The sequence below is a fragment of the Phalacrocorax aristotelis genome, chromosome 20 (genome assembly GCF_949628215.1).
Source record: "Phalacrocorax aristotelis chromosome 20, bGulAri2.1, whole genome shotgun sequence".
In the NCBI taxonomy this organism is placed as follows: Eukaryota; Metazoa; Chordata; class Aves; order Suliformes; family Phalacrocoracidae; genus Phalacrocorax; species Phalacrocorax aristotelis.
In genome coordinates this window covers 4506519-4533944 of record NC_134295.1, presented here as the reverse complement: position 1 = coordinate 4533944, position 27426 = coordinate 4506519, and the positions used below count along the sequence as shown (strand labels likewise).

The 27426-nt window shown below is 55.2% G+C and overlaps 4 protein-coding genes and 1 long non-coding RNA gene across 9 annotated transcripts; 3 read left to right on the top strand and 2 right to left on the bottom strand.

The window, feature by feature from the left end:
* Positions 1-40: 40 nt before the first annotated feature.
* Positions 41-3474, bottom strand: LOC142066770 (uncharacterized). The gene is made up of 3 exons (XR_012663785.1): positions 3424-3474; positions 455-488; positions 41-122 (listed from the first exon to the last, which is right to left on the bottom strand). It is a non-coding gene; the product is annotated as an uncharacterized LOC142066770 (long non-coding RNA).
* On the top strand, positions 1279-8711 carry CNKSR1 (connector enhancer of kinase suppressor of Ras 1). 2 transcript variants are annotated; one of them, XM_075114725.1, is made up of 21 exons: positions 1279-1438; positions 1836-1993; positions 2347-2537; positions 2617-2701; positions 2924-2965; positions 3053-3352; positions 3446-3505; positions 3943-4011; positions 4504-4623; positions 4789-4874; positions 5393-5517; positions 5603-5781; positions 6047-6077; positions 6199-6371; positions 6453-6526; positions 6940-7011; positions 7108-7181; positions 7416-7480; positions 7557-7671; positions 7885-8066; positions 8150-8711. In XM_075114725.1, exons 1-21 carry the CDS (start codon positions 1387-1389, stop codon positions 8348-8350), a joined length of 2454 nt encoding a protein of 817 aa, XP_074970826.1. In that variant the 5' UTR covers positions 1279-1386; the 3' UTR covers positions 8351-8711. The 2 variants fall into 2 exon arrangements, with proteins under 2 accessions (XP_074970826.1, XP_074970823.1); XM_075114722.1 differs by having other exon boundaries at positions 1341-1438; positions 3053-3505.
* A 677-nt stretch (positions 8712-9388) lies between these two features.
* LOC142066934 (claudin-7-like) lies at positions 9389-9988 on the bottom strand. Its single transcript, XM_075115066.1, has one exon. The coding sequence runs from the start codon at positions 9986-9988 to the stop codon at positions 9389-9391; it is 600 nt and encodes a 199-aa protein (XP_074971167.1).
* A 1168-nt stretch (positions 9989-11156) lies between these two features.
* On the top strand, positions 11157-25341 carry CEP85 (centrosomal protein 85). 4 transcript variants are annotated; one of them, XR_012663759.1, is made up of 16 exons: positions 11157-11224; positions 12677-12748; positions 13357-13509; positions 15756-16480; positions 17132-17265; positions 18100-18217; positions 18611-18796; positions 19441-19593; positions 19837-19991; positions 20497-20617; positions 21545-21595; positions 21682-21789; positions 22453-22681; positions 22950-23128; positions 24745-24877; positions 24973-25341. XR_012663759.1 is itself a non-coding variant. In XM_075114445.1 (15 exons), the coding sequence occupies exons 2-14, from the start codon at positions 12694-12696 to the stop codon at positions 23111-23113; spliced, it is 2352 nt and encodes a 783-aa protein (XP_074970546.1). In that variant the 5' UTR covers positions 11157-11224; positions 12677-12693; the 3' UTR covers positions 23114-23128; positions 24745-25341. The 4 variants fall into 4 exon arrangements, 3 of the variants coding, with proteins under 3 accessions (XP_074970546.1, XP_074970545.1, XP_074970547.1); XM_075114445.1 differs by having other exon boundaries at positions 24745-25341; XM_075114444.1 differs by having other exon boundaries at positions 23521-25341.
* On the top strand, positions 23247-27393 carry SH3BGRL3 (SH3 domain binding glutamate rich protein like 3). The gene is made up of 3 exons (XM_075114447.1): positions 23247-25602; positions 25942-26109; positions 26478-27393. Exons 1-3 carry the CDS (start codon positions 25423-25425, stop codon positions 26541-26543), a joined length of 414 nt encoding a protein of 137 aa, XP_074970548.1. The 5' UTR covers positions 23247-25422; the 3' UTR covers positions 26544-27393.
* The last annotated feature ends 33 nt before the right edge of the window (positions 27394-27426 follow it).

Below are 27426 nucleotides of genomic sequence, written 5' to 3'. Positions count from 1 at the left end.
GGGCCAGCCATCCTCCGGGTGCTGTAGAAGGAGAGGCAGAGCCCGGCAGCCGCCAGCAGCAGGGCCAGGGGGGTCAGCAGCCGCCCCCCCGGCTCAGCCTCCCGCCCTGCTGCCAGCTGCATCTGTAGGGGGAGAGAGGAGAGGAGAGGGGAGCACTGCGAGACCCCGAGCCCCAAAACCTCACAGGGACAAGGGGTCTGGGGCTGTGCCCTGAACGTCCCCATCCCACCCAGCTGGGATGTAGGGGTGATGGGGCAGCTTTGTGGCCCCCCCAGCACATCCAGGGGTGCTTTTGGGGTGCAGCACTTGTGGGTCTCCACCAGCAGCACCCTCACTGCTGACCTGAAGCCAGGATACGGCCAGACATGGCTCCCACGGCCGGCAGGCCTGGCGGGCAGCGTGGGCAGGGTTCTGGGGGTCTCCATGGGCTCCCCCCACCCTACTCACCCCTTACCTGGAGCAGACGAAAGTACCCCGGGGTTAAGCGTCTGGGGCGGATGATCATGGCGCAGCGGGGAGCAGCAGGATAATGCCTTCAGGTCAGCACCAGCAGCAGGGTTGGGCCCCCTCCAACCCTGGGACCCCCACCCCGACCACCACGAGGGTGTCTGTCGCCCGCCTGCCAGCCCCGCAGCCCCCTCGGAAAAGGCAGCCCGCACCCGGCGAGCGCCGAGCAGCTGTCAGCCGCGATCAGCGCCCGCTGCTCCCCCAAGCGCACACGCCAGGGCGGGGGGAGACGGGCGCTGAGGCGCTGGCGGGGAGGGCCAGCACCACCCCAGGGCAGAATTGGGGGGGGTGGGAGAGCTGGGCTTGGCTAGGGCACAGCGCACGTACGGGCCTGCGGAGGGGCTGCCCCCTGCCTCAGTTTCCCCACCTGCAAAGGAGGGGGTAGGAATCGTGCCTTGGGGGGGGGGTGACCCCCCCCAAACCCCGAGGTGGTGGGGAGGGGGCTGAGCAGGGGCTCCCCTCAGGCTCTCCCAGGGGTCTGTGGGGCCAAACAGCCTGCCCACAGGGCACATGGCTCCTGGGGGACACCCACTAGTGTCATGAGTTCTGTTGGGACGCAGCCCTTACCGCATGCAGTGGTTGGGGGAGGGGGACACACACTCCATCTCACAGCTGAGGGGAAACTGAAGCTGGGGGGGACTCCCGGGGCGGGTGCCATTTCCCCGGGAGTTTTGGCAGCCATGTGTCACCGTCCTGCCCGTGACTCACTGGGGTGTGTTGTGGGGCCTCGCCCTGCAGGGTCGTACTGGGCCATACTGGGCGGGCGGCCTCGGGTGCGGCGGGAGGCCGTGGTGAGCGGCACGCGGGTGCGCCAATAGGGCCGCCCGTCCCTGGCGCAGGTGAGCAGCCGCTCCCGCCGCCGGTTCCGGCCTGGCCGCCATGGAGCCCGTGGGCACCTGGGGCCCCGTGCAGGTGGCTGCCTGGCTCCGAGGTGAGGTCCCCCTCTGCCCTGGATGCCCCCCAACTGGGGGGGGGGGAACCCGCTGCTGGCCTTGGGGTGGGCGTCTGGGGCGAGTGGTCACCGGCTTGGGGATGTGGGTGGCCTGATATGGCTGGGGGGGAGGGGGTGGCAGCCCTTTCATATCCCTCACACCTTGTCCCGGGGGGTGTCAGTCCCTGGATCCAGCCGGTGGTCGGGTGGGGTGGGGGGTGTGGCCACCCCCACCATCTGGGCTGAGACCGGGCAAACTCATTGCCTGGAGAAGCCCTCGCGGCAGCCAGGTGTCACCCCCTGGGGTCACCCGGCCAGGGGCCAGCAGGGACACCAGTGTGGGGGTGCTGGACCCCCCGCCAGTGTCTGGCTGGCACTAGGGCAGAGCTGTGGGCAGGGCTGGACGCGGCAGTGCAGGGGTACCCCTTCGAGGCCTGGGGGCTGGCGGGGCCCGACCTGCTGCGGCTGTCAGCGGGGACCCTGGAGGAGCTGGGCGTGTGGCGCCTGGGGCACCAGGAGCTACTGCTGGAGGCCGTGGAGCAGCTCCATGCCCTGGTGAGTGCTGGCACCCATGGGTGCTGCCGGCGTCCTGTGGCAGAAGGGGGGATGTGGGGGGGCACCTTGGGCCAGGTGGAGGGGGACAATGGGTAAACCCTTGCCTGGGGTGGGGGCACACAGGGGCACCATAGGCTGGGTGGAGGGGGGCAACATGGCCACACCCTGTGCTGGGTGGATGTGGGGGACATGGGGGCACCTTGGGCTGGGTGGAGGGGGGACACAGGAGTACCCTGGGCTGGGTGGAGGCGGTATTCAGGAGCACCCTGGGATGAGTGAAGATGGGGATATGTGGGCACCCCGGAGACCCCCACTGCCCATCCACCCCCCCGGCATCTGTGTCTCCCCCCCAGGACACGGGGCTGACGAGCACCAGCCTACGGACGCTGACGGAGAGGCTGCGGGAGCTGGCACAGGGCACCCAGAGCCTGGTGCTGGAGGGGCTGGCGGTGGGAACTGCCCCCTGGCCGCCCCCCCTCGCCCTCCTGGCCTGTGTCATCGACCTGGTTGGGGCTGCCAAGGCACTCTTCTCTTGGCTCAACAGGTCTGGGGTGGGTGAGGGCACCTGTGGGTGCTGGGTGCCCCCAGTGCCTGGGGCTGAGCTCTCTGCTCCCCCACTCCAGGTACCTCTTCTCCACCCTCAATGACTTTTCAGCCAGCCGGGACATCGTCCTGCTCTGCACCCAGCTGGCAGAGACACTACAGGCGGTGGGTGCCCGGGGCCCGAGGCCACGGTGATGGGCACGGTGTCAGGGGGGAGCCAGCCATCTGCTCTCCTGTCCCTCAAAGCTCTGCCTGCTGGAGGCAGGGGGGCAGAGTTGGGGTGAAGGGGGATGTGGTATGGGGGAGTTCCCTGTGGGGCCACCACAGCTGGGATGGAGGGGGGCTGAGCTGTTCCATCCCACTCAGCTCTGCATCTTGTGCCCCCAGGGCTGTCCCGTGGCTGAGAGGAGCAGCCGGATCCTGCGGATTGTAAGTGCTGTGTGAGGAGGGGGTGGCAGGCATGGGGGGCTCAGTGCTGCCTGGGCCCCCCCCTCACCCCCCCACTGTCACCCACAGTGCCAGCACATCGTGGGCATCTGCGATAGCATCGTGGGCTGCAGCCCCCCGGCGCTGCTGGACTGCAGGGCCGTGCTCCAGCGTGTGGGGCTGGCGCTTCCCCCCAGCCCGCAGGGCAGCCCCCCAATGTCCCCCGACACCCTGATGCTGCCCCCCAGCCTGTGGGGTAGCCCCCCAGCGTCTCCTGACACCCCAATGCTACCCCCCAGCCTGTGGGGGAGCCTTCCGATGCCCCCTGACACCCCGACACAGCCCTCTGAACCCTTGGGAAGACCCCCAATGCTTCTCACTGCCCCACTGGTGAGTCCCCACCACCCTGGTGCCCCCCACTGCCCCAGGACCCCCTGGCACCCCCTGCACCCTGCTCGCACCTCTCTCCTGTCCCCCCTCCAGGGCCTCGAGGTCACCTCCACCAGCTCCTGCCTGCACTTCGTGTCTGCGACCACCTCAGAGGTCAGTGAGGGGCTGCCCCTCCCAGTCTGTCACACCCCCCCCACGCCACCCTGTCCCTCAGCCACCCCCTTTTAGTGCCTGCTGTGGGGAATACCACCCACTCCAGCCGCAATCCATCTGGCCGGATCCTGTGAGCCCCTGGGGGCACTAATCCACCCCCACCACCCCCCACCCAGAGCTTGGGGTGGCTGCCTGCAGCTGAGACCATGCAACTCGTCTCACGAGTGAGCACAGCCAGGGCCATGCCAGGAGCCCCCCCTCCGCACCCTGATCCCACCAGCCACTCTGGCTGGTGCTGTGCAAGGTCAGGCTGCCAGTTAATGGTTAACCCCCCGGTTCTCCCCATCTGGGAGAGCTCCTGAGTACAGATTAGCTGGTGGGGGGGGCAGTGAGTTCCTGGGGCCTGGCACCCTGCTCCCACCCTGCCTCTGTCCCAGGCCCTGGCTGCCCACGGGGGCCGCGTCCTACCCGGAGACGAGATCGTGCAGGTCAATGAGCAGGTCGTGGTGAGTAGGGGAGGACGGGGGCTCAAGGGTGGTACTGGTTTCGGCAGTGAAGTAATGGGCAGGGAGCTGTAGGGCTCAGAGGATTTGGAGGATCATGGGGGCTGCAGGCTGGAGGATATAGGGGGATATGGGACCTGAATCCTGGATGATGTGGGGGGACATGGGAGCTGTGAGCTGCAGAATGCAGGAGCAATGGCTGGGAAAGGTCTGGGGGACACAGGAGTCACTGCATGGGCGTCAGGGGGTGTGGGAGCTGCTGCAGAAGAGGATGTGGGAGCTGTGGCTGGGGAAATGTGCAGGACGCAGGAGCCATGGCCAGGGAGATCTGTGTGATCTGTGACCAGGGAGGATGTGGGGGATGCCGGAGCTGCAGCCAGGGAGGGTTTTCAGGGTTCAGGAGCCTTGGGGCTGGGAGGCTGCATGGGGCCAGGGCCGGGTGGCTGTGGGGCAGCGTGAGGCCGGGGCCACGGCTCACCAGGGGGGTGCGTGCAGGTGGGTTGGACACACGTCAACCTGGTGAAGAAGCTGCTGGAGAAGGCAAGTGGGGTGACACTGGTGCTGAAGAAGATCCCCCTTGACCAGCCTGGCTTGCCCCCATCTCCCAGGCAGCAGGTGTGTGATCCCAGTGCTCCCAGTACAGCCCCAGCACCCCACTGGGCTGTGCTGGGAACCAGGCAGGGATGCTTGGAGCCAGGCATCGCCCATCATGTTGGTGGTCCCTAAAGCTCTGTGGGACCATGGTTGGGATGTGGGCTGACCCTGATGCTCCATCCACAGCTCCCAGGAGCATTTTTGGATGCTGTTGATCCCCCCGGCACTAGAAGCAGCGAGTGCCCAGGCAGCCCTGTGTCCCTGACCTCCAGGTGAGCCCCAACCTTTGACACCCCAACACCCCCAGCCCAGCCAGCTCGGAGGCATTTGGGTGCACCTGAGGCTCTTTCCCAGCTTTTTTCTGGGGGGAGAGGTGCTGGCAGCCTGGCAGCTGCCGGCGAGTGGCCCAGGAAGATGCTAGTAGTCTTAAGGAACAAAAAAAAAAAGCGGTTGTGTTTGTAATTCATTCACTTGGTAACGTTTTAATGGGGTTGAAACTATATTTAGACATGACCCTTCTCCTCTCCCAGAATGGAAAGGCGTGCGCAGAGCCGGCAGCAGTGCGGGCGAGCCGGGCAGGAGCTGCCGGGCTGGGCTTGGACCCTGCGGGCGGCACAGAGGCCCGTGGAGCCGGTGCCGAGCCACCGCCACCACGTTGCCTCCAGCCCCACTCCTCGGGCAGGGAGAACCGTGGGTGCCCCACACAAGTGCGGGGCCGGCCAGAGCCTGATAGAGGGACCCCCGTGGCAGTTGAGGGGGGTTGTGGCTCAGGGATCCCTTTTTCCCCCAGCGCTGCTGCCGACTTGGACTCAGGGACAGACTCGGTGCCAGAACCCGTCACTGATGAAGAGGACGAGCAGGACTTGAGGCTGCCCGGGGTGGCTGTGGGCGAGCTGCCGGGGCTGCCTGGCCACGGTAGGAGGGGAGCAGAGGGGGTGTCTGGGGACAGAGCGGTTTCTCCCCCAGGACAGGAGGCTGCAGCCCCGCTCGCTGTTTGCAGGTGCTGCAGAGGAGGAGAAGGCGGCGTGGGAGGGTGGCACCCCAGTGGTCACCCTGCCGGGCGCCCCGTGCTCCCCACGCACCCTCACTGCTGCCGGACCCTCTGCCGCGGAGCTCAGCCCCACAGCAGCGCCCGCCGCAGGGACGGGGGGCACAGAGCCCGGCCAGCCCCCCAGGGAGGTGAGAGACGGTGGGAGAGGAGCACTGAGCCTCAGGGGGTGGTTCTTGGGGGGACATCAGTGGGGGACATGCAGGACTTCATGTCCTGCCTGAGCTGGGAGGCAAAACACCCATCCCTGGTGTGGGTTCCCCTCTGAGCTTGCTGCTGTGGGGTGAGCGAGTTGGGGGTCCTTAAGGGGCTGTGGGTGCTGCTTGGGCGGGGCTCAGTGGTGCCTTCAAACCCCCTGCATGATCCCTAACCACTCGTCTCTGTCTCACCATCCAGGGCAGCCCCCAGACAGGACGCAGACAAAAAGGTGAGCGGGACCTTGCCAGGGCTGGGGCAAGCGGGGCTGGGGGCTCTCCTGGGCTCTCCCCACTGCCCCCTCTTCTCTGCTCTTGATCCCCCCCCCCCCTCCCCAATGCTGCGGCCAGCAGGAGTGGCGACCAGGCTGAGCCGCCGGCGGGTCTCGTGCCGGGACCTGGGCCGGGTGGACTGCGATGGCTGGCTCCTGAAGAAGAAGGACCATGTGGGCTTCATGGCCCAGAAGTGGAAGCGGTGCTGGTTTGTGCTGAAGGGCCACACGCTCTACTGGTACCACCACCCCAACGTGAGTGGGGATGCTGGGTGTCCTTGATCCCCACCTGAGGCAGCTGAGGCGGGCGGTGAACACGCTGTTTCTCCCTCGCAGGATGAGAAGGCTGCGGGTCTCATCAACATGGCCACCTATGACCTGGAGAGCACGAGGGAGCAAAAGAAGAAATAGTGAGTGGGGTCTGTCTCACCATGGACCTCGCAGCTGGTGATGGAGAGGAGGGTGCTGTCCCAAGGGCCCGTGCCGATGAGCCCTGCTGGGTACCACCTGCACATCCCTATGGTGATGGTGGGGTCCCCACAGGGCTGGTGGGATCCCTATGGAACTGGTGGGGTCCCTGCAGTGCTGGCAGGACCTCCCATCATGCTATCCGGGACCCCACGCTTTGAGCAAGATGTGCATTGCGCTGCTGGTGTTATCTGGGCTGGGGTTGAGGACTGGAGCATCTCCAACAGCAGGGAAAAGCCCAAACCCCTGGGCTGGGTCAGGATGGAGGGGCTGTGGCGTGGGGGAGGCTGGATGGGGATGCGGGGCTGGCTCCAGTGCTGGGTAGCCCCAGCAGCAAAGGCTTGCTCTCCTCCAGTGTGTTCCAGCTCTCCCATCAGAGGTACAAGCCCTTCATCTTCGCTGCAGAAACACTGGCTGATTTGAGCATGTGAGTAACGTGCCAGCCGGTGACAGCCCGTGCCGGCCCCACCACTCTGGGCTGGCCATGACGCTCTGTCTGTCCATCCATCCTGTCTTTCCGCAGGTGGGTCAGTCACCTGCTAACAGCCAAAAGGAAGTACGCGCTGTCCCACCAGTCAGTCCCAGACAGGGAGGAAGGTAACGGGCCCTTCCCAGGGTGGGAGACAGGGTCAGTTCCCCCACAGGAGATGGGTACCCTGTGGGGAGCCGCAGGCCAGGGGTCCTGATAGGATGGTCCTGCATGGGACCACTGGGAGCTTTGCCCATGATTTGAGGGTAATGTGAGAAATGCTCCCTGAGAGGAGGGCTGGGGGGGCAGCCTGGGGCTTCCCGCTCCCTCTGCTCCCACTGTCCTCCCACCGTGGCCTCCAGATTGCTACAGTGAGACAGAAGCCGAGGACCCTGATGACGAGTCCTCCAGGCACGGATGCGACTCGGTGAGTGGCCCCAGGGGATGTCCCGGGGAGGGGACAGAGGATCCTTGTCTCACTTCCTGCCCTGTCTCTCCTCCAGCCAAATAAGAGGCTGCAAAATGCCCCAGAGAAATCCCAGCTCTTCCCAGCCAGCGACGAGCCCAGCAGTGCAGCCAGCAGCCCCCAGGGCAGCCCCCGGCCCTGCTCGCCCATGGGTAAGTACCGGGGGTGTGACATCTGTCACCTTGTCACTTCACATCCATCCTTTATTCAAAGTTAGGGCCACCCTTTTGCGTGTGTGTGTGAGGGGGATAACTGAAGTTGGGATGTATTTGAGCACCAGCCATGTAGTGTCTTGAGATACTCTTGGGGCAGCCCTGCAGGATTTGGGGCTGGCTTCATCCTCCGGTGCCCCCTCTCCTCACCAGACCCCACCAGGGAGGATCTTGAGTGCCTGATGCAGTGCCTGAAGCAGGGAGGGGTGTCCCTCATCGGGCAGCAGCGGTTCCTGACGCAGGAGCAGTGCCGCAAGTCCTTCATCCGGCGCAACAAGAACCCCCACATCAACGAGAAGGTGCACACAGTGCGGGCCCTGCAGAGCACGCTCAAGGTGGGATCCCACAGCTGCCAGATCCCCCCAGAGCCCCTTGCCCATGGGTGGCTGCCCCAGTAACATGCCCCTCTTCTTGGCAGGCAAAGCTGGTGGAGCTGCAGGCCCTGGAGCAGCTGCTCAGTGATGCTGCGCTCACCTCAGAGAAGTTTACGCGCTGGAAGGAAGAGCACCAGGAGCTATACCAGGAGCTACAGGAGTGGCGGGCACAGCAGCAGGACCAGGACAGCAACAGAGGGCTCGGGGCCGAGCATGCCCCCGCCAAAGAGGCAGCCGAACCCTGACACCCCACCGGGACCTCTCTGGCACGAATCGTTGCAGATAAAAATCACGGTGCTGTGGGAGCAAAGCAGGCGCTCAGCCTGTGCTGGTGTGGGTGCGCTGTGGGATTGAGGACGTTTTTGAAGACTCAGCCCCCAGCGTGGACTTGCCATGGGAGATTTGGCTTCTTCTACAACCCCCCTCCCTGGGGCAGGACATTACAGGGACAGTCTTGCTTTTTTCAAGGACGTTTTGCCTCAGCTGCATGTTGGCAACAGGGGTCTTTTCTTGGAGGTATGTCCCCCTGCCATGCATACCGGTGTTGTGCTGCCAGCCATCCTGGCCAGGGTCTCTTCTGCTGTAAATAAAACCATGTTGACGTGGGTTGATTGTGCTGGGGCTTTTCTTGGCGCTGAAATATCCGTACAGTGACAGCCAGCCCCCACCTGTGCCACATGCCACTATCCTCGGGGGGTTGTTGCATCCCTCTGTGCCCTGCTCTCCTCTCCCCGTGGGCTGCACCAGCCCAGCTTGGGGGTGATGGCACCCACCCATGGGGTGGGGCGTCAGGGACAGGCTCCGATGGCACTGTGAGGCCAGAGAGGGTGATGAAGCAGGGAAGGTGTCCCAGGGAGGGCTGGGGTGCTCTGGGGGCTTTGTGCAGCTCATGAGGGGCAAGGGGGGAGCATGAAGGAGATGTGGCCAGCCTGGAAATGGCAGACAGGTCCTGCCCTTCCATGTGCCACCCAGACCCTTACAGATGTGCTACAGCTGGGTACAGGGATGCTCTTTATTTGGATGCAGCTGCAGAGGCTAAAACTTGCATAAGGATTAAAGCACAATCAGGTAACAGGCAAGAAAGCATCGACACCAGCTTACTCTCCAGTGAAAAATTACCAGTGAAGAGGTAAAGATGGGGAATGGACCCACCTCTTCCACCCAGTGATGGTCCAAGGGAAATCCAGGGGTGCAGGATGGCCGCAGCAGGAGGCTGAGGAGCTGCTGTCACACACACACTTGCCCCGTGATGCAAGTGGCAGGAACCAGTCTGTCCCAGCGCCTCAATAATCCACCTCGTAAGGGGCAGCGGCTGGACCCCTGATGAACCCCCTCTTACTGCAGAAGCTGGTGGCCAGGCAGATGCCAGCCAGCACCTCTGCCCCTCCACCGCTCCAGCCCAGGTAGAGACACGTCCCCATGTGGAAGCGGTCTGCTGGGGGCGTCTGCGGGCTGGCCAGGTCCTGCAGCACCCGATGAGCCATGTAGGAAGCAGCACCCAGGTACAGGGTGCCCGCCAGCATCAGCAGGAGCCCAGCAGTGGCCACCAGGTTGGGTTGTGGCTGGGGGGCCCACCACCGTGCCCCCAGCATGCCCAGGGCATACGCCAGGGCCCCCAGCAGCAGAGAGCCCACGGTGGCCGCTCTCAGCACCCGCATGGCCCAGAAATGAGCTGTGTCCTCTGGGAGGGCACGACAGGCTGGGCCCAGCTGGGCGAGTGCCTCCACGCAGCTCTCCCAGAGGCCGTCGCTGAAGGAGAGGTCGCGAGGGTAGCCGTGCCGCTCCGGCAGCTCCCGCCACCGAGGGGTGGCCGTGGCTGCCAACAGCAGCACCCAGCCCATGGGAGCCAGCACCAGACCCCACACCAGGGAGAGGGTCCCCATCGCTGGCGAGGCCTCGCTTGCTGGCCGTGCCACTGTTCCAGCTGGGGCTGTCCCTGCCCATGGAGCTGGGGAGGAAAGGTGACCCTGCACCACACGTGAGGAGCCCCGACGTGGCCGGGCATAACGAAGGGCCCATGGCCACGGTCTCTCTGCTGCCGGCACACAGGGCAGCGCTGACCTTTCCAGCCGAGCGTGCAGAAGGGCATGAAGGGGCTGAGCTGGGGGTAGTGGCGGGGCCTCATCCCTCCACCTGGGGGGGGTCTGGGGGGACCCTGAGGGAGTTATCCCAAAAAGCAGATTCATTCACCTGGTGTGCAAAATGCCAGACTACAGACAGAGCAGAGGCATTTTATTAATGTCATTTTTGCACAAAGATGGGTGCTAGGTGGTAACTCCACAAAGCCAGTAGTCCGCACAGAGACACTACAAGGTATTTATACAGTTCAATGTATCAGTTACAGCTAATATTCACACCCCTCAGCTAATAATTGGTTAATTTCTTTCTCATTTCAACTTAAAGGTACAGGTCCCTTTAAATTTACCACGCATGCTCAGAGATCGAGGGGCTTATTTGAGAAGGGGGGACTCCTGGCCTATAGGCCTGATTTTTAGTATTATAATGAGGATAGTTCAGCTAAAGAACACTTAGTTTTAGTTCTTATCAACATACCAATTATTTGTTCTGACCATATGCTTTATCACCCTGTCCTCAGTGTCTTCCGAGGCGGGATATTCCCCTCTATCAGTCTCTCAGCTCTCTTCAAGGATGTAGTCATAAAACAAACGCTTCCCTATCTCTCAGCTCTCTTCTCTGGCCGCGGTGAGGGCCGGCCCTGCTCCCCTGTACGGGGCGGAGCTGGGGGGGGCTGGGCTGGGCTGGGCTGGGCTGGGCTGGGCTGGGCTGGGCTGGGCTGGGCTGGGCTGGGCTGGGCTGGGCTCCCCTCACGGCCGGACCCCGCCGCGGTCAGCACTGCGCAGGCGCAGGGAAAGAGCCGGTGCCCTCTTTCAGGCCCCTCCCAACGGGCAGCGAGCGAGGACAATCTTCCTCCGCCAGAGCCGTCGCCTCCTCCGCGAAGCAGCTGGGCGGGGAGGAATCAGCGTTCGGGCGAACCAATGAGCGAGGGGAAGGGGCGGGGCCGGCGCGTTCGATAGGCTGCGGGGCAGGGAAGGGCGGGTCCCCCCGGCGCTGTAACGGTCGTGGCGCGCGGGGCAGCGCGAGCGCCGCGGCGGAGGCAGGTGAGGGGATCGGGCCCGTATGGGAGCCGTCCCGTCGCCGGGCCTTACGGAGCGGGCTCCGGTGTGGGGTAGCACCGCTCCCTCTGCTCCCCATGGGTGAAACCGTCCCTTCCCCCTCCCTCCCGGACAGCTCGGCGGCCCCCCGCCCCTCAGAGGACCGGCCCCGGCTCTCCCGCCCCTCCGTTACCAGCCCCCCTGGGGTCAGGCTGCGCCTTCCAGGCGGTTGGGGTTCCTTCCCCCGCCCCCCGCCTTCTATGACCCACCTCTCCCTTCCCACCCCCCTGCAGCCTCCCCCGGTGCCCGCTGCTGGAAGGGGCTGCCGTGCAGGATGGTGTGGGTGCTCCCCGTAAGGGGAGGGGGTGTGTTTGCGAGAGGGTGGTGGGAAATGCTCTGGGTGCTTTGTCTGTTTTACTTTGAGGGCCCACGCCTGGATTTCCCCGTTATAACTTGCTGTGATGCTGCTGGAGACTGAGGAATTCCCAGAAATTCATGTTTTTCCCTGAGGAAAACCCAGGAATTTCTGAAGCACACCTAAATTAAACATAACAAGCACTATGTTTAACTAAAAGTGTTTTATTTCTTTGCGGAGTGAAATGCTGCTTCTGGTTTGTTATCTTGTTGCATTCCTGATGTCTACCTGATGTTGTAAAATCTGTATATGTATGTTTTCTAAGAATTAATGGTTTCTGTGAGCTCTTTGAATCATCAGTTAAGCAAAAATCTGTAAGAGCTGATTGATAGAAATACTGATTCAATCTGAAAAGCTGATTGTTTGAAATACTAATTGAGGCTTTAGTATTTGACTGGTGGAGAGGTAAGAGGCCTTGAATTTCCACAGTGAAGCCCAAAAGCTGTAAATTATACTTGCATCACCAAAGGCAGGAAATTCACTGCCTGAAGTATTCAGATAAGCAGATAAATTAAACCAAAGCTCTGGATAGATAATAATTGCCATTTATGGAACAGTGGCGCTAAGTTTTGAATTCCTGCATTTCTGCATGTAGTTGCTCAGTGACCTCTACAGAGGGCATAAATGAACTGGTTTGAAGTCAAGACTTTTAAAGGGAAACTTTTAGCCTCTATAGACAAAGCCAGCGTATAGGTACCATGGTGATGCTCTATAAATAACTACGATGGGGATAACACATGGCCCCGTTGAAAGGCGCTGCTGAACTCCTGCGTACCTGGAGAATGTTGCCAACAGGAACTTTTGTCATTTCTCAGGCATGAAGAAAACCTACAATAACGACAAGGGGTTTGATTTTTTTTTTAAGTATTGCCTCTGTTGCTGTGGGGATGAAGTAGAGATACCCTTGGAAAGAGATGCTAATTAAATATGAAATACTGTGTTATTCTGAGAGCAGCTGATATGTATGTACCCTTCACTTGGTTAGTGGAAACAGGTTTGGTTTATGCTGATTTGAAATATGGTTTTTATTTATTGCCCTGTAGTTCACTGAATAGACAAAATGGCTGCTCTTGAGAAACATCCAGACCTGAGGCTCCAGCAGAACAATCCATCGGGTAAGAACAATCCTGTCTTTAAAGCCACGCTGCTGTCGGGTCCTGTTTCAGTCTCTCTGAGGAGACATATGGCCCTGAGAAGAGTTCTTTACCAAAAGCTTTTTATTAAAAAAGCAATAGTTTATTCCTGTAAAATAAATCAATTGCATGGGTATCCAAGGGTAGAGAATCGGTTGATAATGAACTTATCCCTTGAGTGATAAATGGTAAATCAGGAATAGTTCTTAACAGTGCAGAAATGTATCTTTACCAGTATAGCTGTGTGCCAATGTTGTTGCTCTTTTTAGTTTGAGAGCATCAGCGTTTGGTGTAATATCACCAAACTTCTCGATGGGGATATAACTTGCTGCTTTTGTGTTCTGACTTCCACAACAAGACTGATTTTTCAATCTCCTGTTGATATTTGGCTTCCCTCTGCTTGCTGCCATTTCCTTTTGCAAAAGAAAATTTCTTTAGCAACAATAGGGGGAGTCAAGCAAGGGTCAGTTTGGTTTTTGGTAGCATGGGGAATTAGGTATGGCTAGGATAGTTGGGTATGGCTTAAGTATATTAAAAGGCTTTTCAGTCTGTTGGCTAAAACATAAATATCCCTGGCTTTTTCTCTCCAGATTCCAGCACTGGTCAGAAGAGTAATTTCTTGGAGACTGACTGGAAAACACCTATGCTGTCTGTGAAGTTCCAGAGCCGTGTCAGTCGCTGCTCAAGCGTGGCCGACAGCAGGGATGGGGGCATTGGGACCTCCTGCTCAAACAGCACAGAAGGTGACGGGCACCATGGCATCACACAGTAACAGCCAGGGACTTCAAGTTTTCTTAGAAGGCCAACAAACGTTAAATAGCCAGATGTTACCAAACCCTAGAATGTAAAACTTGGGGAGAGCAGAATCTGTAATGGTGTTTGGAGACTGTTTCAAAACCGGTGCCTCCATACACGGATATGCTGCCTGAAATATAAACAAGTGATTAAGGGACTTGCTGTTTCTCTGAGCTGGTTTGGTTATCTTCTAACTGTAGTAAGCATTTTTAACTGACTAAAAGAGCCACCTTGGTGATTTACTGGTTCATACTGACCAAAAGTGATTTATCAGCAAGCCTGTTGTGTGACTACTTTTAAGAAATAATTTATAGGTGCCTCTAGAGGCTTCAGATTGGTGTGCCTTTGTGTGTAAGTCTCCTCAGTGTTAGAGCTGTGTGCTTCTCACTGAAGAATGCTGCAGCCTTGCCCTCAGCTGAGGCACCTTCTGTGAAATTGCTTGTCCCAGCAATCCTTTCCACCTGCATCTTCATGTTCATCCATGAAAGTGACATAAACCACTGCTGATTCACTGATTCTTCTTTCAGCAGTGAGGAAGTTTGTGGTGTTCTTTAAAACAATGCACTTCACACATTCATGTGTTTCACCAGCTACCCTGAGCCTTTTGGATGAGCTATAGATCTTAATAATGTGTGAGTTGAAATGAAGGCTTCTGAAAAAGTCTGCCTTGTGAAAATATCGCTAGAAATATTACTAGAGTGCATGTTTAAGTGTCCCTTCTAGCCTCATTTGGGATAATAAAACATCTAGTTATGTGCTGAGGGCAGGGGGGATAATGGTGGCCCTTTTGGAAAGTGCCCTCTGAACATTTGTAATGTTGTAGCCTTGTTTGTAAGAGCCGGGGCTGAGCTGCGGCACTGACAGCTGGCTGGGCACGCTGACTTTCAGGTCAGTACATTAGTCAGAAGTGTTGTTGTGACGACCCTTAGCACACTCAAGGAACTGATTGCAGCATCTGCACGTGGCGTGTTGGTCAGGGAACTCGAGTTCCTGACAGTGATACTGGGATATAAATTTAGGGGCTGTAAAAGGAAATTGTACTGTCTTTTTGCTGTTTGCCAAGGTGAATGTGCTTGCGACGGCTTTGTAGCACGGTGTTCTCTGAAGTTCCTAGGCACAGCCAAGTAATGTTGAAGAGATTTTTTTTCCCCCCTTTCCAACTGGTTTTTGAGGAGAGGGCCTTGTGCCTTTATTGTGATAGTTTTCCTGCAGTTTAATGGTCTTTGCAGAATCTGGTTTTGGTCCTATTCAAATTGTAACCTTTTATTCCTTCTTGTAGCAATGCTTTGAGGTTACAAAGAGGTGGAGGGGTGACCTTTCAGTCCTGATGTTGCATTAAAGAAACATCATGTGGGGTTGGGCTTTTAGCCAAACCCATGAAGAAAACAAGTTTGTGTATCTGTGAGAACCTGGAATTACTGTATCAGGACGAGGAGTGGGAACAGGCACTTCACTGTTTGCCTTTCTCAGCTCTCGCTGTTGCTGTATTGAAATCTGAGAGTTGCTAAGAATAGCCCTGTATTTCCATGTTGCCAGGTTTGGTGCCCATCTGACAGGACGGGCTCATGTTAGGGTACGCCGAACTCCATCTCATTTCCTGTGGCAATAAGGCGAGAGCCATTGCTCTAGCCTCTAGAAAAAGCTCTTTTGCTGCAGCGTCCTGGAGGAGTTCGAAGGTCAGCTGCTTGGTGATCTAGTGTCCAGCTATGTTTGAAGCTCATCATGGGCTTAGTGAAGGCTCCAGTTAGCTTTGGTTACAGTTCAGAGTCGCTGAGCTGTGGGACGGGCAGAACAGAATCAAGGTCTCAGTGTTCAGCTGAGTAAGTTTCAGCCTTTTTATTCAATTTAAAGGACTTGGTTTCTAAACCTATAGAAAGATAATGTTATTGATTTAAGATTATACTAGAGTAGCTTAAAAACAAGGGATTAAAAATGTGTACCGAACTAAACTTGGATTCTCCCCATGGTTTACGGTGGTAGGAGAATGTCAACAAGCTCCTGAAACTTGTAGTGAGGGGGAACACGGCTATGCCTTAGTCTTGCTGCTGCTGCTGCTGCTTAGGAGGACATGTTCATGGGGAAAAGAATCACTTTTAAAAGTTCTTTTTGAAAAGTTGTTCAGCAGAGGAATGGCTGTTCATGTCAGAATATTTTCAGGGTTGTAATTAAAGCATCACTCTTCTTCTTTCCCTAGACTTCTGCAGTTCCAGTGACAGTTCCTCATTCCAGCCCATCAAAACCCAAGTGACCATCCCAACAGCCCATGTTATGCCTTCTACGCTGGGTGCCTCACCCTCCAAGCTGTGCTCTGCGGGAGACCAGAGCTGTTCGCAGAGTCCTTCAAAAACTGCTATGCCAGGATCTGCTTCTGAACACGCAGAGCTCATGAGAAATGGAGACTTTAATGCTGGGAAGTCGTCTCAGGTGCCACCCAGGGATCTTTTGCGTCTCTATGGGGCTTCAGGGGAAAACGGTTTTGAGCAATCCTGGCATCCTGTTTCTGATCACATGAGAACAGAAGATACTTGGAAGTTTGACACCCCTGCCATTGAGCGCACCCTTAACCAGTCTCTCTTTCTGGATAGTTTGTGCACTGACCCTCTCCACAGGTTCCAGAAGTTCAATCCAAACTCTGGGGCAGCCGAGGCAGGAAAGGACCATTATAAGGTGCTGCCAGAGAGTAAGCAAGTGGCAGGGGCTAACGGAGCCTGTGAGCCCCAGGATGGAGCGTGGCCGAGCGGGAGCAGACTGATGCCAACGGGACTCCAGGCCAACAATTTTTTTTCAAAACCTGTAACTCCTTCATCTCGAGCATGGATGCAAGAAGCCTGCACGCTACATCCGCACGAGAGGGTCTGCGAACTCAGTGCTTGGAAACAACAGCTGGAGAAAGTGCAATTGCAAATAGAGCAAATGCAGGTGGGGAGCTGCTTGTGTTAATGTACGAGTTTGAAACCCTTCCTGTCTCTTTAGTCATGAATCCTTGTCCCAGTCTTATAAAGCATGGGGGGAAATGTCTCGTGCTTCTCCCTGTCTTACACTGAAAGTCTCTTAATGACCTGTTTCTACAACGTGTGGTGTCACAGGTATCACTTGACATGTAGAGTGGCCCTGTATTATGTTACAGCACTGCACAATGGTTCAGATCAAGAGGTGAAATATCCTGTCTGCTAGAAACTGCAAAAAGAAAAAGCATGCCAAGAAGTTCTTAACAGTTTCTAGAATAATTGCATTCTGTATCTAGATTTAAGAAACATACTATTTTTTTAAAAAAGATGCATAAAACTAACTGCAGTTCATTAGGTGGAAACAGTTTGTTCATCACCTCCCACCAGCTGTACCTTAATAGAGACAAATTGTTTCCAGCAAGCTAGCACAGTGATCTAAAATTATTTGTTAATCTCCAGTTGTGCTTGGGCAAAGTTGCTTGTTCTTGGACATCAACAGAGACTGAAATAGCTATGTCCTGGCATGCAGATGAGCACACAGTGTGCAAAATAGCTCTAGCAATGTTGCAATTACCTCTGTGGAGCACAAACCTCTCCCTCCTCATTTTGACTCCTCTTTCAGTTACAAAATGGAGGTGCCTGCCACCATCCCTCGATGTATTCTCCTTCGCTGCCTACGCCTGATCCAGCACAGTGGATCAATATTCTGAACTCCAATGAAAACCTACTCAAGGAGAAAGAGCTTCTCATTGACAGGTGAGAGTTTGATACTGACATAGGGTTTAAGGACTCCAGTACATTCCCTTTTGGAAAGGGAGGGTTTTGAAAGTACTGAGGAAAGCTCTTATCTCAGAGTCCCTTTTACCTGATAGAGCTTTTTTAATTGCAGAGAAGAACATAATGGCCTTTCTGAACAGCTGTCCTCCCCTTCCTCTTGGAAGTAGGATGGTGATCTGAAGGGTTCAGATAAATCCATTTTGGTTATGGTTTTCTATGTTCTGCAAGGGATAAAGACTTCTGTTTATATCACAATTATCTGGAATGTCAAAACTACTGCCTTTTTGCTTGAGGACTTTCTGGCAGCTCTTTGAGATCTTTGTTTTAAATTTGTTGTTTGAGTTTGGGCTGGCAAACACTTCTGATACCTAACACTAGTGGTCCATAAGCTTTTCGAAAAGGTAAGTCTTCATGGAAACTACTTTCAGCATTTGGACTGTAAATACTTGTTCTGCTTACTCATTTTGAGTCCTCTGTCTGCTCATTTTACTCATAAGCTCTGCAGCCAAGCAGAATCCTCCAAAGCATGCAAGGCTTTTGTGTTTTATGTATAATCATTGCTGGGTGGGGAGGCTTGGAGGGGAGGGAAGAAAAGTTAATACCAATTGTAAAAAAAAATTAAAAAAAATTAGAATGGGTATCTTTCAGTCTTTCAGATTATTTCCCTGCAGGTCAGTTCTGAGTTGCAGAGTTGTCCTTCTGTTCTGCTTGTCACTGCATGGAGCACTAGAGTCGTGGTGGCAGTGCTCATGTTGTATTGCTCTCTACTGTACGTTGGAGAACAGTGTATTACCTGGCTTATTTATTTAACAGACAAAGACAACACATATCCCAGTTGGAGCAGAAGGTCCGTGAAAGTGAACTGCAGGTTCACAGTGCCCTGCTTGGCTGTCCAGCACCCTACGGAGATGTCTACATGTTGAGACTGCAGGTAATTGGTTGCAACAGGGTGTTGGTAAGAAATATGTATTGAACCTGATGGCCCTACTGCTTCTCATCAGGTGTTTCCTGAGTAGGAGGGCTATGCAGAGTAAAACTATCCTTTGTATGGGGTCCCCTTTACCTGTCACCTCTGAGATCTGCTGTGACTCTCTGAGATTTCAAGCCCTGAAGTACCATGGTTTGCTTAGAAGCTGTGCTAGTGATGCAAACGCCTGACAGCGCTGTCAAGTGTTATTTCGAATACTGCAGTATATAAGATGGGCTGAACGATGTTCGGGAATTAGGAGAGCTGAGAGGCAGCTCTGAGACAGTGTAGCTGCTTAGCGCCAGTTTGTAGCAAACTTAGCTCTGACGGACAGAATTCACGGGCCTGTCTCTGCAGGAGCTGCAGCGGGAGAACACATTTCTTCGAGCACAGTTCACAGAGAAGACTGAATCCCTCAGTAAGGAAAAGATTGAACTGGAGAGAAAACTGGCTGCTGCAGAGGTGGATGGAAAGCTGATCCGGGAGTCACTGAAGGAAACAATGCAGAAACACGCAGAGGAGTTAAAGAAACAGGAAGAAAGGGTATGATCCCATTGCTCTAGAGATGGGAAGGTGTTTTTTCTTCAAGAAGCTAAAAGTCAGTGTAGTGCATGGATGTGGCACTGTGTTATTGTAGGTATTTTCTGATCTCACAGAATGTTAGGGGTTGGAAGGGACCTCTGGAAACGATCCCATCCAAACCCCTTGCTTGAGCAGGCACACCCAGAGCGGGGGCACAGGACCGCATCTAGGCAGGGTGTGAATGTCTCCAGGGAAGGGACCCCACAGCCTCTCTGGGCAGCCTGTGCCCCTGCTCTGGCACCCGCACAGGAAGGAAGTTTTTTCTCATATTGAGGTGGAACTTCCCATGTTCCAACTTGTGCCCGTTGCCCCTTGGCCTGTCGTTGGGCACTATTGAAAAGAGCCTTGTATTGAAAATTCTCCTTGTAGAATTCTTTGCTTTGTAAGCAAAAGCCCTTCCTCCTGCAGTTAGAAGTATTTCAGTACCCCTTCTTTTAACTAGAGAAGACGACTGTCTTTAGCAAAGTGAGCAGAAATGCTGCGGAGTTTGTGATCTTGTATTTTGGTGTTGTGCTGTACAAAAGAGTAAATGAGTGGGCTCACAGAGGACTGAAGAATGGACAAGAAATCATATAAACTAAACTTGTATCTAACTGTCCCTGCAGGTAAAGGGAAGAGACAAACACATTAATAATCTTAAAAAGAAATGCCAGAAGGAATCTGAACAAAACAGGGAGAAACAACAGAGAATTGAGACCCTAGAACGATACCTGGCTGATTTACCAACCCTTGAGGACCACCAGAAACAGAGTCAGAAGGTAAAGATTCCTCTGAGTTGTGACAGTACACATATTTGCTCGGGTGGCTTTTCTACAGAAGCAGATAATCTCCTGTGCAGCTGCCCACGTAAAGTTGTGGTCTGACCTTTTTGGAGGAGGAATGTTGTGAGCTATAGATAAGAATTGCCACATAGGTCGTAAAAAATCTGCCTTGTGAATGTAGATGAAACATGGTGTGTGTTTTGGGAGGTCTCTAGAGTGTTGTGATGGTCTTTGTTGCAGCTGAAGGAATTTGAAATGAAGAGTACTGCTATGCAGGAAACAGTGCTGGCACTGGAAACAGAGCTTGGAGGTGTCCGGGCTGCTTTCAGAGAGCAAGAGATGCAGCTAGAAACCCAAAAACACAAGGAAATGGAGCTTCTTTCCAATATACGCAGGTAAAAATCTGGAGGATTAGAATAAGCTTCACCTTAGCACTGAAGTAATCACTGCACAAGAACAGTGATGATTCAGCACAGCCACTGTCCCACCTGTCAGAACCAGGTTACCAGGGGTTTGTGGTGCTCACCAAAACACTGTTCAGATGCTGTGTGGCAACAGTGGAGGGTGGGAGCAGAACCAGATGGCTGAAAGAAAGGGGGCCCCTGTTTTGTCACCTGGATCTGTCTGCATCCTCAGGTTATTGCTCTTAACCGGAACCCCTTGCAAAATGGACCTACGTAATCTGCAATCATTGCATTTCTGCAAATGTGCCAATCTCATGAGCAGGGCTGTGTCCAGCAGGAGGGACTCCTTCCTTCAAAGCCCTGGCAGTTTGCAAGCTGGGATCCAAACAGGGCAACACTGACACCTGATATGAAAATCATTTGCTGCCTCATATTGTTTAGTGAGGGAAACACAGCAAATGGAGCTGGATTTCCCATGGTGTTCTGCTAATTTCAGCTTGCAGGACAAGATGCAGCAGTGTGTAAAGAATGCAGAGAGAGGACCCCCTGCCCAGGATGGGGAGAGACAGAAAATAGAAAATGACTCTCTGAAGAAAGAATGCGACTGCCTCAGGAAGGTAACAGGCTGTCTTATCTGGGAATCGCACGTTTTTCCTTCCACTGAGTCACACCAGGCACTAAAATGAAATCAAGGACTCTTGCAGTGGTAGGCAGTCACAATTGCACTGAAGCAGGAGTTCCTGGAATTCCAAACTAAGGGATTTTAAAAGCACTCCTACAGTAACACCGGGGAGAAGTTGCAGAATGCAGAAGAGGGGAGAGGGAAACCACAAGAATGCAACTTCTCCATTCTGTTTTAAGCTGATACTTCTAATGGGTCTTTATCAGGTGCCTTTCATCAGGGAATCTGAGTCCATTACTAACAGAGGCAGTGATTAAAGCAGTAAATGGACAGGGTCCCCCAGTTCAAGGACAGGGAACTCCTCGAGCATGTCCAGTGGAGAGCTACCAAGATGATCAGGGGCCTGGAGCAACTCCCTTATGAGGAAATGCTGAGACACCTGGGTTTGTTCTGCCTGGAGAAGGGAAGGCTGAGGTGGTGGGGGGGCGGTCTTATCAATGCTTATAAATATCTGATGGGTGGGTGTCAAGAGGATGGGGCTGGATTCTTCAGTAGTTCCCAACGACAGGCCAAGGGACAACGGGCACAAGTTGGAACATGGGAAGTTCCACCTGAACATGCGGAAAAAAAACTCCTTCCCTGTGCGGGTGCCAGAGCAGGGGCACAGGCTGCCCAGAGAGGCTGTGGGGTCCCTTCCCTGGAGACATTCAAACCCTGCCTGGACGCGGTCCTGTGCCCCTGCTCTGGGTGTGCCTGCTCCAGCAGGGGATTGGACGAGGTGATCTCCAGAGGTCCCTTCCAACCCCCACCATTCTGTGATTCTGTGAAAGAGAAGAGGGGGTGCTGTCCTACTGAAGGAGAAATCCTGGTGAAATTACTGAATCTGTGTGGCCGGTTCTGATGCCTCTGCTTTTGATTCCAGATTGTGGACAAAAAGCAGAAGAAGATGGAGCAGTTGTCCTTGCAAGTAAAGGTGAGAGGTGACTTTGGAGGGACCCAGAACTTGAGACTATGCTGTGAAGTGAGTTAGACTTACTACTTTCTCATGGTCTGTTCCAGAACCTGGAAGAACAGGTAGCCCAGGAAGAGGGGACAAGCCAAGCTCTGAAAGAGGAGGCAATGAGAAGAGAAAATGCACTGCAGCAGCTCCGGACAGCTGTGAAAGAGGTCAGAGCAGGAGTGTTTAGAGTGCCTGAGCATAGCAGTTGAATGAACAATGGATTGTCTTTTAGCAAGGCCCTTAATTTGCAGTCAGCAGCAGAACCTCTCCTGCTTCCTGCTAGTCAGTTGCCCTATCAGAGCTCTCCTCTGTTCAAAAGCAGGATGAGAAAGGCAGTTTCTGCCTTAGGAACTTCAGCTGGGGCTGCAGGTTGTGGTGGAGGACACTAAGCTTGCCAGCTGGGGGCAGCAAGGCGGTGAGCAGGAGTCCGAATTCTACTACAGCCCTGGCTGAAGGGCAGGGCTGAGCACCATTCTCCAGCCTAAAGGAAGCCAGCCAAGCACAATGGCAGCCCTTGAGGGAAGGAAGGGCCAGTGTTGGGGTGAACTGCTGGTACACAACCTCCTGGAAGCTTGCTTATTTTGTTGGATCGTGCCTTGGCAGGGACAACGCAGTGTCATGGGGTGCTTCTTGTCTGAGCCAGGAAAGCTGAGTGCTCACACCCTGTAGTACTGACACTTGCTCATCTAGAGAGAGTCTGGAGGACTTGATGTAAACCAGCTCCTTCTGCCCTCGGTGCTCCCATCATTATCAAGCAGTTGTGTTAAGTTGCTTTAAGTGTGCTAATTCTGTACCGAGTGACCACTAACCTGCTGCATCCGTTTGTCCAGCTTTCATCGCAGAACCAGGATCTCATTGAGAAGAACTTGACCCTTCAGGAACGACTCCGGCAGGCAGAGCTAACAACCCAGCCGCTGGCTGCTGAGACAGCCCGCCTCGCCCAGGAGTTGCACAGCGAGCTGGCCAGTTGTCTGCAGGATTTGCAGTCTGTCTATAGCATTGTCACTCAGAGGGCTCAGGGCAAGGATCCCAACCTCTCTCTGCTCCTGGGCATTCGCTGTAAGTATGTGGAGTGATGGCAGAGCAAACCCTTCGGTTCCTGTGCTGTGGCAGAATTAAATAATTCACCTATAATATAGCATGGAAGGTTCTCATCTTTCTGGGATTCTGAACCTTCTTTCTGTGGTTAGCTAGCTCTAAAGGTTTGTGCTAAAGTTAAATAGTACCTATTTTGCAAAAGTGCGTTGGTTTTTCTGGCTCACTTGCAAATGTGTGTGGTCCTTGGTCACAATTGCATGTGAGGTAACTCCCTTCTCTGACTCCGCAGCTGTGCAGTACTCTGCTAAGGAGAAGGATGACTTGCTGAGCCCTGATGGACTTGCAAAGAAACTGGTGGAGGTAAAACAGCTTCACAAAGAGGTGGAGGACTTGAGGACGGCAATATCTGACAGATATGCTCAGGACATGGGAGACAACTGCATCACCCAGTAGAGAATGCTCCCCAAAGTAAGACAGGAAATAAAGACTTGAAACCCTCAGGAGTCTAGAGCTCCTACAACCCAAAACCTATTCAGCACTTTACCATCCCTTTGCTCGGGTACAAGATGTGTGACTTACCCAATCTGTGAGAAATCAGGGGGTTTGTTGCCAGAAGTGTTTAGCTGCTGACTGGCTAACTGGAATCGTTCAGGGCTTTGGTGTCGGGCTTTGCAGTAGCTTTGATCTTGTGGAATGTGTTTATGCTGTGTTTGCTGGAGCTGGTATGGTCTCTGATGCTGGGAGATGAATTCTGAATTGCCTTCCAGGCATGTCAAATGCTGAACATGCAAATGTGACAGTTAAAATCATCACTAAAAGGAAATGTATGCCCTGGTCTTTCTGATAAATTCTCTGTGCAGATCCTGTGTGACTAGTAAGACCAGAGGATTATCAGTGTTCAGGGGATATCTGTGGACTCCATAGGCAAGCAGGTGTGCCAGTTATACTACTGCTAATTATGTCAAGGTGCTACAGGCTCCTCAAATGCTGTGTGCACAGTGCTGACTTGGATGCTTGCGTAGCCAGTCATGGAGCAGGACCTGCTTTCCTCAGGTAAATGCAACTGGAGTCTTCCAGTAGCCAGCAGGAGTTGGGGAATAAAGCAACACTAAAAGAAGACTCTGAAAATGCTCCCTCTGGGCACTGTTACCCCAGAAGCCTTAAGCCTTTTGTCCCCCCCCAAAACAGCACTCTGAGTGTGGGTATGATTCAGACTGTAGAGGAAGTGGATTGATGCTGGAGTGCCTTAATGTGCTAGAGAAATGTCCTGTCCCCACATTGCTTTGTGCCTAATGCATCTGCTGGCAGGGTGAGGAACTGCTGTTCCTTGTAGCAGCCTTTAGAGACATCACAAACAATCCTGGGGAGCCTGGAATGTCGGGAGCCCCTGCCAGAGCCGCAAAGAGCCTCTGCGCCCTCAGGGGACCCTGCTGCAGGCCAGTGGGGAGACACACCTCTGCTTGGTTCTCTGCTAGCTGCTTGATAGGGTGAGCGCCATTCTGCTCCTAACATGGCAGGATGGTACAGCCGGATCCGAGAGCTCTTCCTGATGCCTGCAAGGCAGTGGCCACTCAGGCTGTGTTGTAGCCCGAGTACTCTGGGAGCTCCCTGCTCTGCTAAATAATGAGATTTCTAAATAAATCAGCATGGGGTGTGGTTCACTTTGTCACAGCCCTCCTTAACCTTAGCAGCAGCTTTACAGTATTGAGTGCTTGCTCATAACAACACTGTGGTGCTGAGGGTAGAACTTTGCTTTTCAGCTTAAAAGCAAGATAAGAAGCCATTATATAATGGGAGGGGAAATACTGCTGAGACTTCTGTCGGTTTGGTTGCTCTTGTTTCGCGTTGGGGCTGCGAGCCCTAAATTTGGGAGAAACGCTTTTGTTATTCCTTTTCGTGTTAAATTTTAAAGACCAAATCTGTTCTGTTCTTAGCATTTGGCCACCACAGGTGATGGTGGCAACAAATCGGTTGGTTTGCTGTCCCAAGCTACCCCCTGCACGGCACAGGGAGAGAGCGCAGTGGCGTCTGCCCTGTTCTTTCTGCATCTGGTGTATTAAGTTTCTGGTTGTTTCTGTTCCCAGGCTACTGGTGCTATGTACTGAGCTAAATGTGGGCCAAGGCTGTTTGTTGAAGTCATTTGTCCTGGCTGCTGGGAGCTCTGTAGGCATTGGGGTGCAGAGCAGCACCATCTGTGAAAGTTGCCCCTTCCCACAGGTTAGCAGGGTGCTGTTGAGCACCGTCCCCTTTCCCTGCCTTGTCCTGGGTTACCAGGTGCTGTGTGGGGACACGTCTGCCCTCTGCCCCTGCAGAGCTGGCTGTGCAAATGGGATCACGGCTGAAACCCCATCTTGGCCGATGCTTGGAGCCTGGCCCTGTCCCAGCTGCTGGGCAAGAGAGATGCCCCCACGCCCTCACCCTCCTGCAAAACTGGACCTGCTTGGCTAAGAGGGTGATCCTATCTGCCCTACCTGTGCCTGCCCCTTTCCATGCAGGGGAAAACTTGGGCCTTTTTGGCCGAGCACCCCCGCAGGGGTGCAGGACCACGTTCTCACGCTGTCCCATGTCCCCTTGGCGCGGTTCCCTGTGTGTGTCCCCCGGTCGCGTTGGGCGCAGTGTCTGTCTCACACACTTGTTTTGTACTGATTATTTTGAGTATAAAATAAAGCAGCTCTGCTCCACTGGTGCGAGACGGTGCCGGGGTGCCCGCGGGGGCAGCGGCCGCCCGGGGCTGGGCCGGTGCCGGGCCCCGCCGAGGCCGCATGCCCGGGCCCGCCGGCTCCATTGGTCCCCGCAGTCACATGCCGGGCGGCGGCGGCGGAGCCTCCCGTTCCCCTCCCTCCCAACCTTCCCTCTGCCGGGCTTTGAGCGTAGGGAGCGGCCACGATCGCAGCATGAGCACCCTCAAGGTCTACAGCACCTCGGTGACTGGATCCCGGGAGGTGAGCGGCGGCGGGGGGGACCCCGGGGGCTCCCCTTCCCTGGGGTGGGCGTCTCTTCCCCGTGGAGCTGCAAAAGAAGCCCCCCCACCCCATCCCGTGTCTCCCCTCCCCTGCTCACGCTGCACTGTCCCCTTCATCCCCCGAATCCCTCCCGCCGTGCTGGGTGTCCCCCCAGCTGCTGCCACTCAGGGCTGAGCCCCACGGCCTCAGGTGCGGTCTGGACTGTGGCCCGTACGGAGCGGTCGCTCTGCTGAGCGTGGCTGGCACGCTGGGGTGCGTGCCTGCCCTTCACGATCCTCTCCAGCTCCCCATAACCTGCTTTTCCCGCCGGGGTTCCAGATCAAATCCCAACAGAGTGAAGTAACAAGAATCCTCGATGGGAAAAACATCAAGTACGAGCTGGTGGATATCTCCCAGGACAATGCTCTCCGGGAGGAGATGAGGGCAAAGGCAGGCAACCCCAAAGCCATCCCACCCCAGATTGTCAACGGAGACCACTACTGCGGGGTAATGCTTGTGCTTTGCGTGGGGGATAAACAGTGCAGAGGCTGGGTGGTGGGCAATAATCCTGTCCCCGTGTTTTTGCTGCAAATGGTGTCAAGATGCCTTTCAAAAGGTATTTCTCATCAGGTGCACAGGCAGGACGCTGCCAGGGTTAATGGGTGGCTTGTGAAAAATGGGAACCGGGCAGGGGGGTCCTGGGTGAGCGTGGGCAGTGGGGCTGTCCCAGCTTCACCCTGTCATCCTCCATGTGACTGTCACCCGTGTTGTGAACCAGTTTGTGCTGCATGCTCAGGCGACCGGGCGCTGCCTGACCGGCGGGAGTGTACAGCTCGCTCTTGCCTTGTGAGCAACCGTGTGGCTTTTCCTTGCAGGATTACGAGCTCTTTGTGGAAGCGGTGGAGCAAAACACCCTGCAGGAGTTCCTGAAGTTGGCCTGAGCCCCGGGCCCACCTCCCGTCCTGGACTCTACCTGCATTCCTGAGCACCCTCATCTCTGACCACCTTCACTTCCAGGTTGTCAGCGCTCTCCTGGCACCACGACCTGAATCCCAACATAAGGAAACCCATGACCAAAACTACTCATTGCAGCTGCCTATGACTCCCTCCTGCCTAACCCTGATATCATCTCAGAGGGATCCAAAGAAAGTCTGACGCTTGCTGCGCATGGCCTCTGAACAAAGCTGGGCCTGGCTCACACCGCAGCTTCCAGTGCCTCTGTAAACAGCAAAGCCTCTGGGGCTGTGCGAAGTGCAGCCGTCCGTCAGCCCTCTCCTCTGCAGGGAGAGCTTCTGCTTCAGGAGGGAAGGGCTTCGGGTTGCATGTTACTTCCCACTTCTCCCAGTTGCTGTTAAAATTATAAATCCTGCTGCCTCACTTCCTTTTTTTTTCATCATCTCAACTGCAGATATTATGGCAACTAAGTTGATCTTTGTTTTGTTTTAATACAAAAGTACTGCACAAAGCTGGGGTCTGACCACCCACCGCAGAGGAGGCTGGGGGTGAAGGCCGGTGCTGCTTGGCAGGCTGCCTGGGGGGATGGATGGGCCCAGAAGTGGGACCCACGCTGCTCTGTCTGCCCTCCGCCACGATGCGGTGCCAGGGCTCCCTCGTGAGCGTTAATGGCTCAGGGCTGCTCCAGAACAGCTGATGCTCCAGCTGTCTTACTTTTCCTCTTTGAGTTGGCTTTTTTTGCAATCCGGACCAAGTGCATTTTGTTTTCCTGCCAAAAAGCAAGTTTGTAACCAGTGTTGTCTTCCGAGATGCTATTAAATGTTACTGTACCTTTCACGTCGGTACCTGTGGGTTTCTTTTAAATTTCGT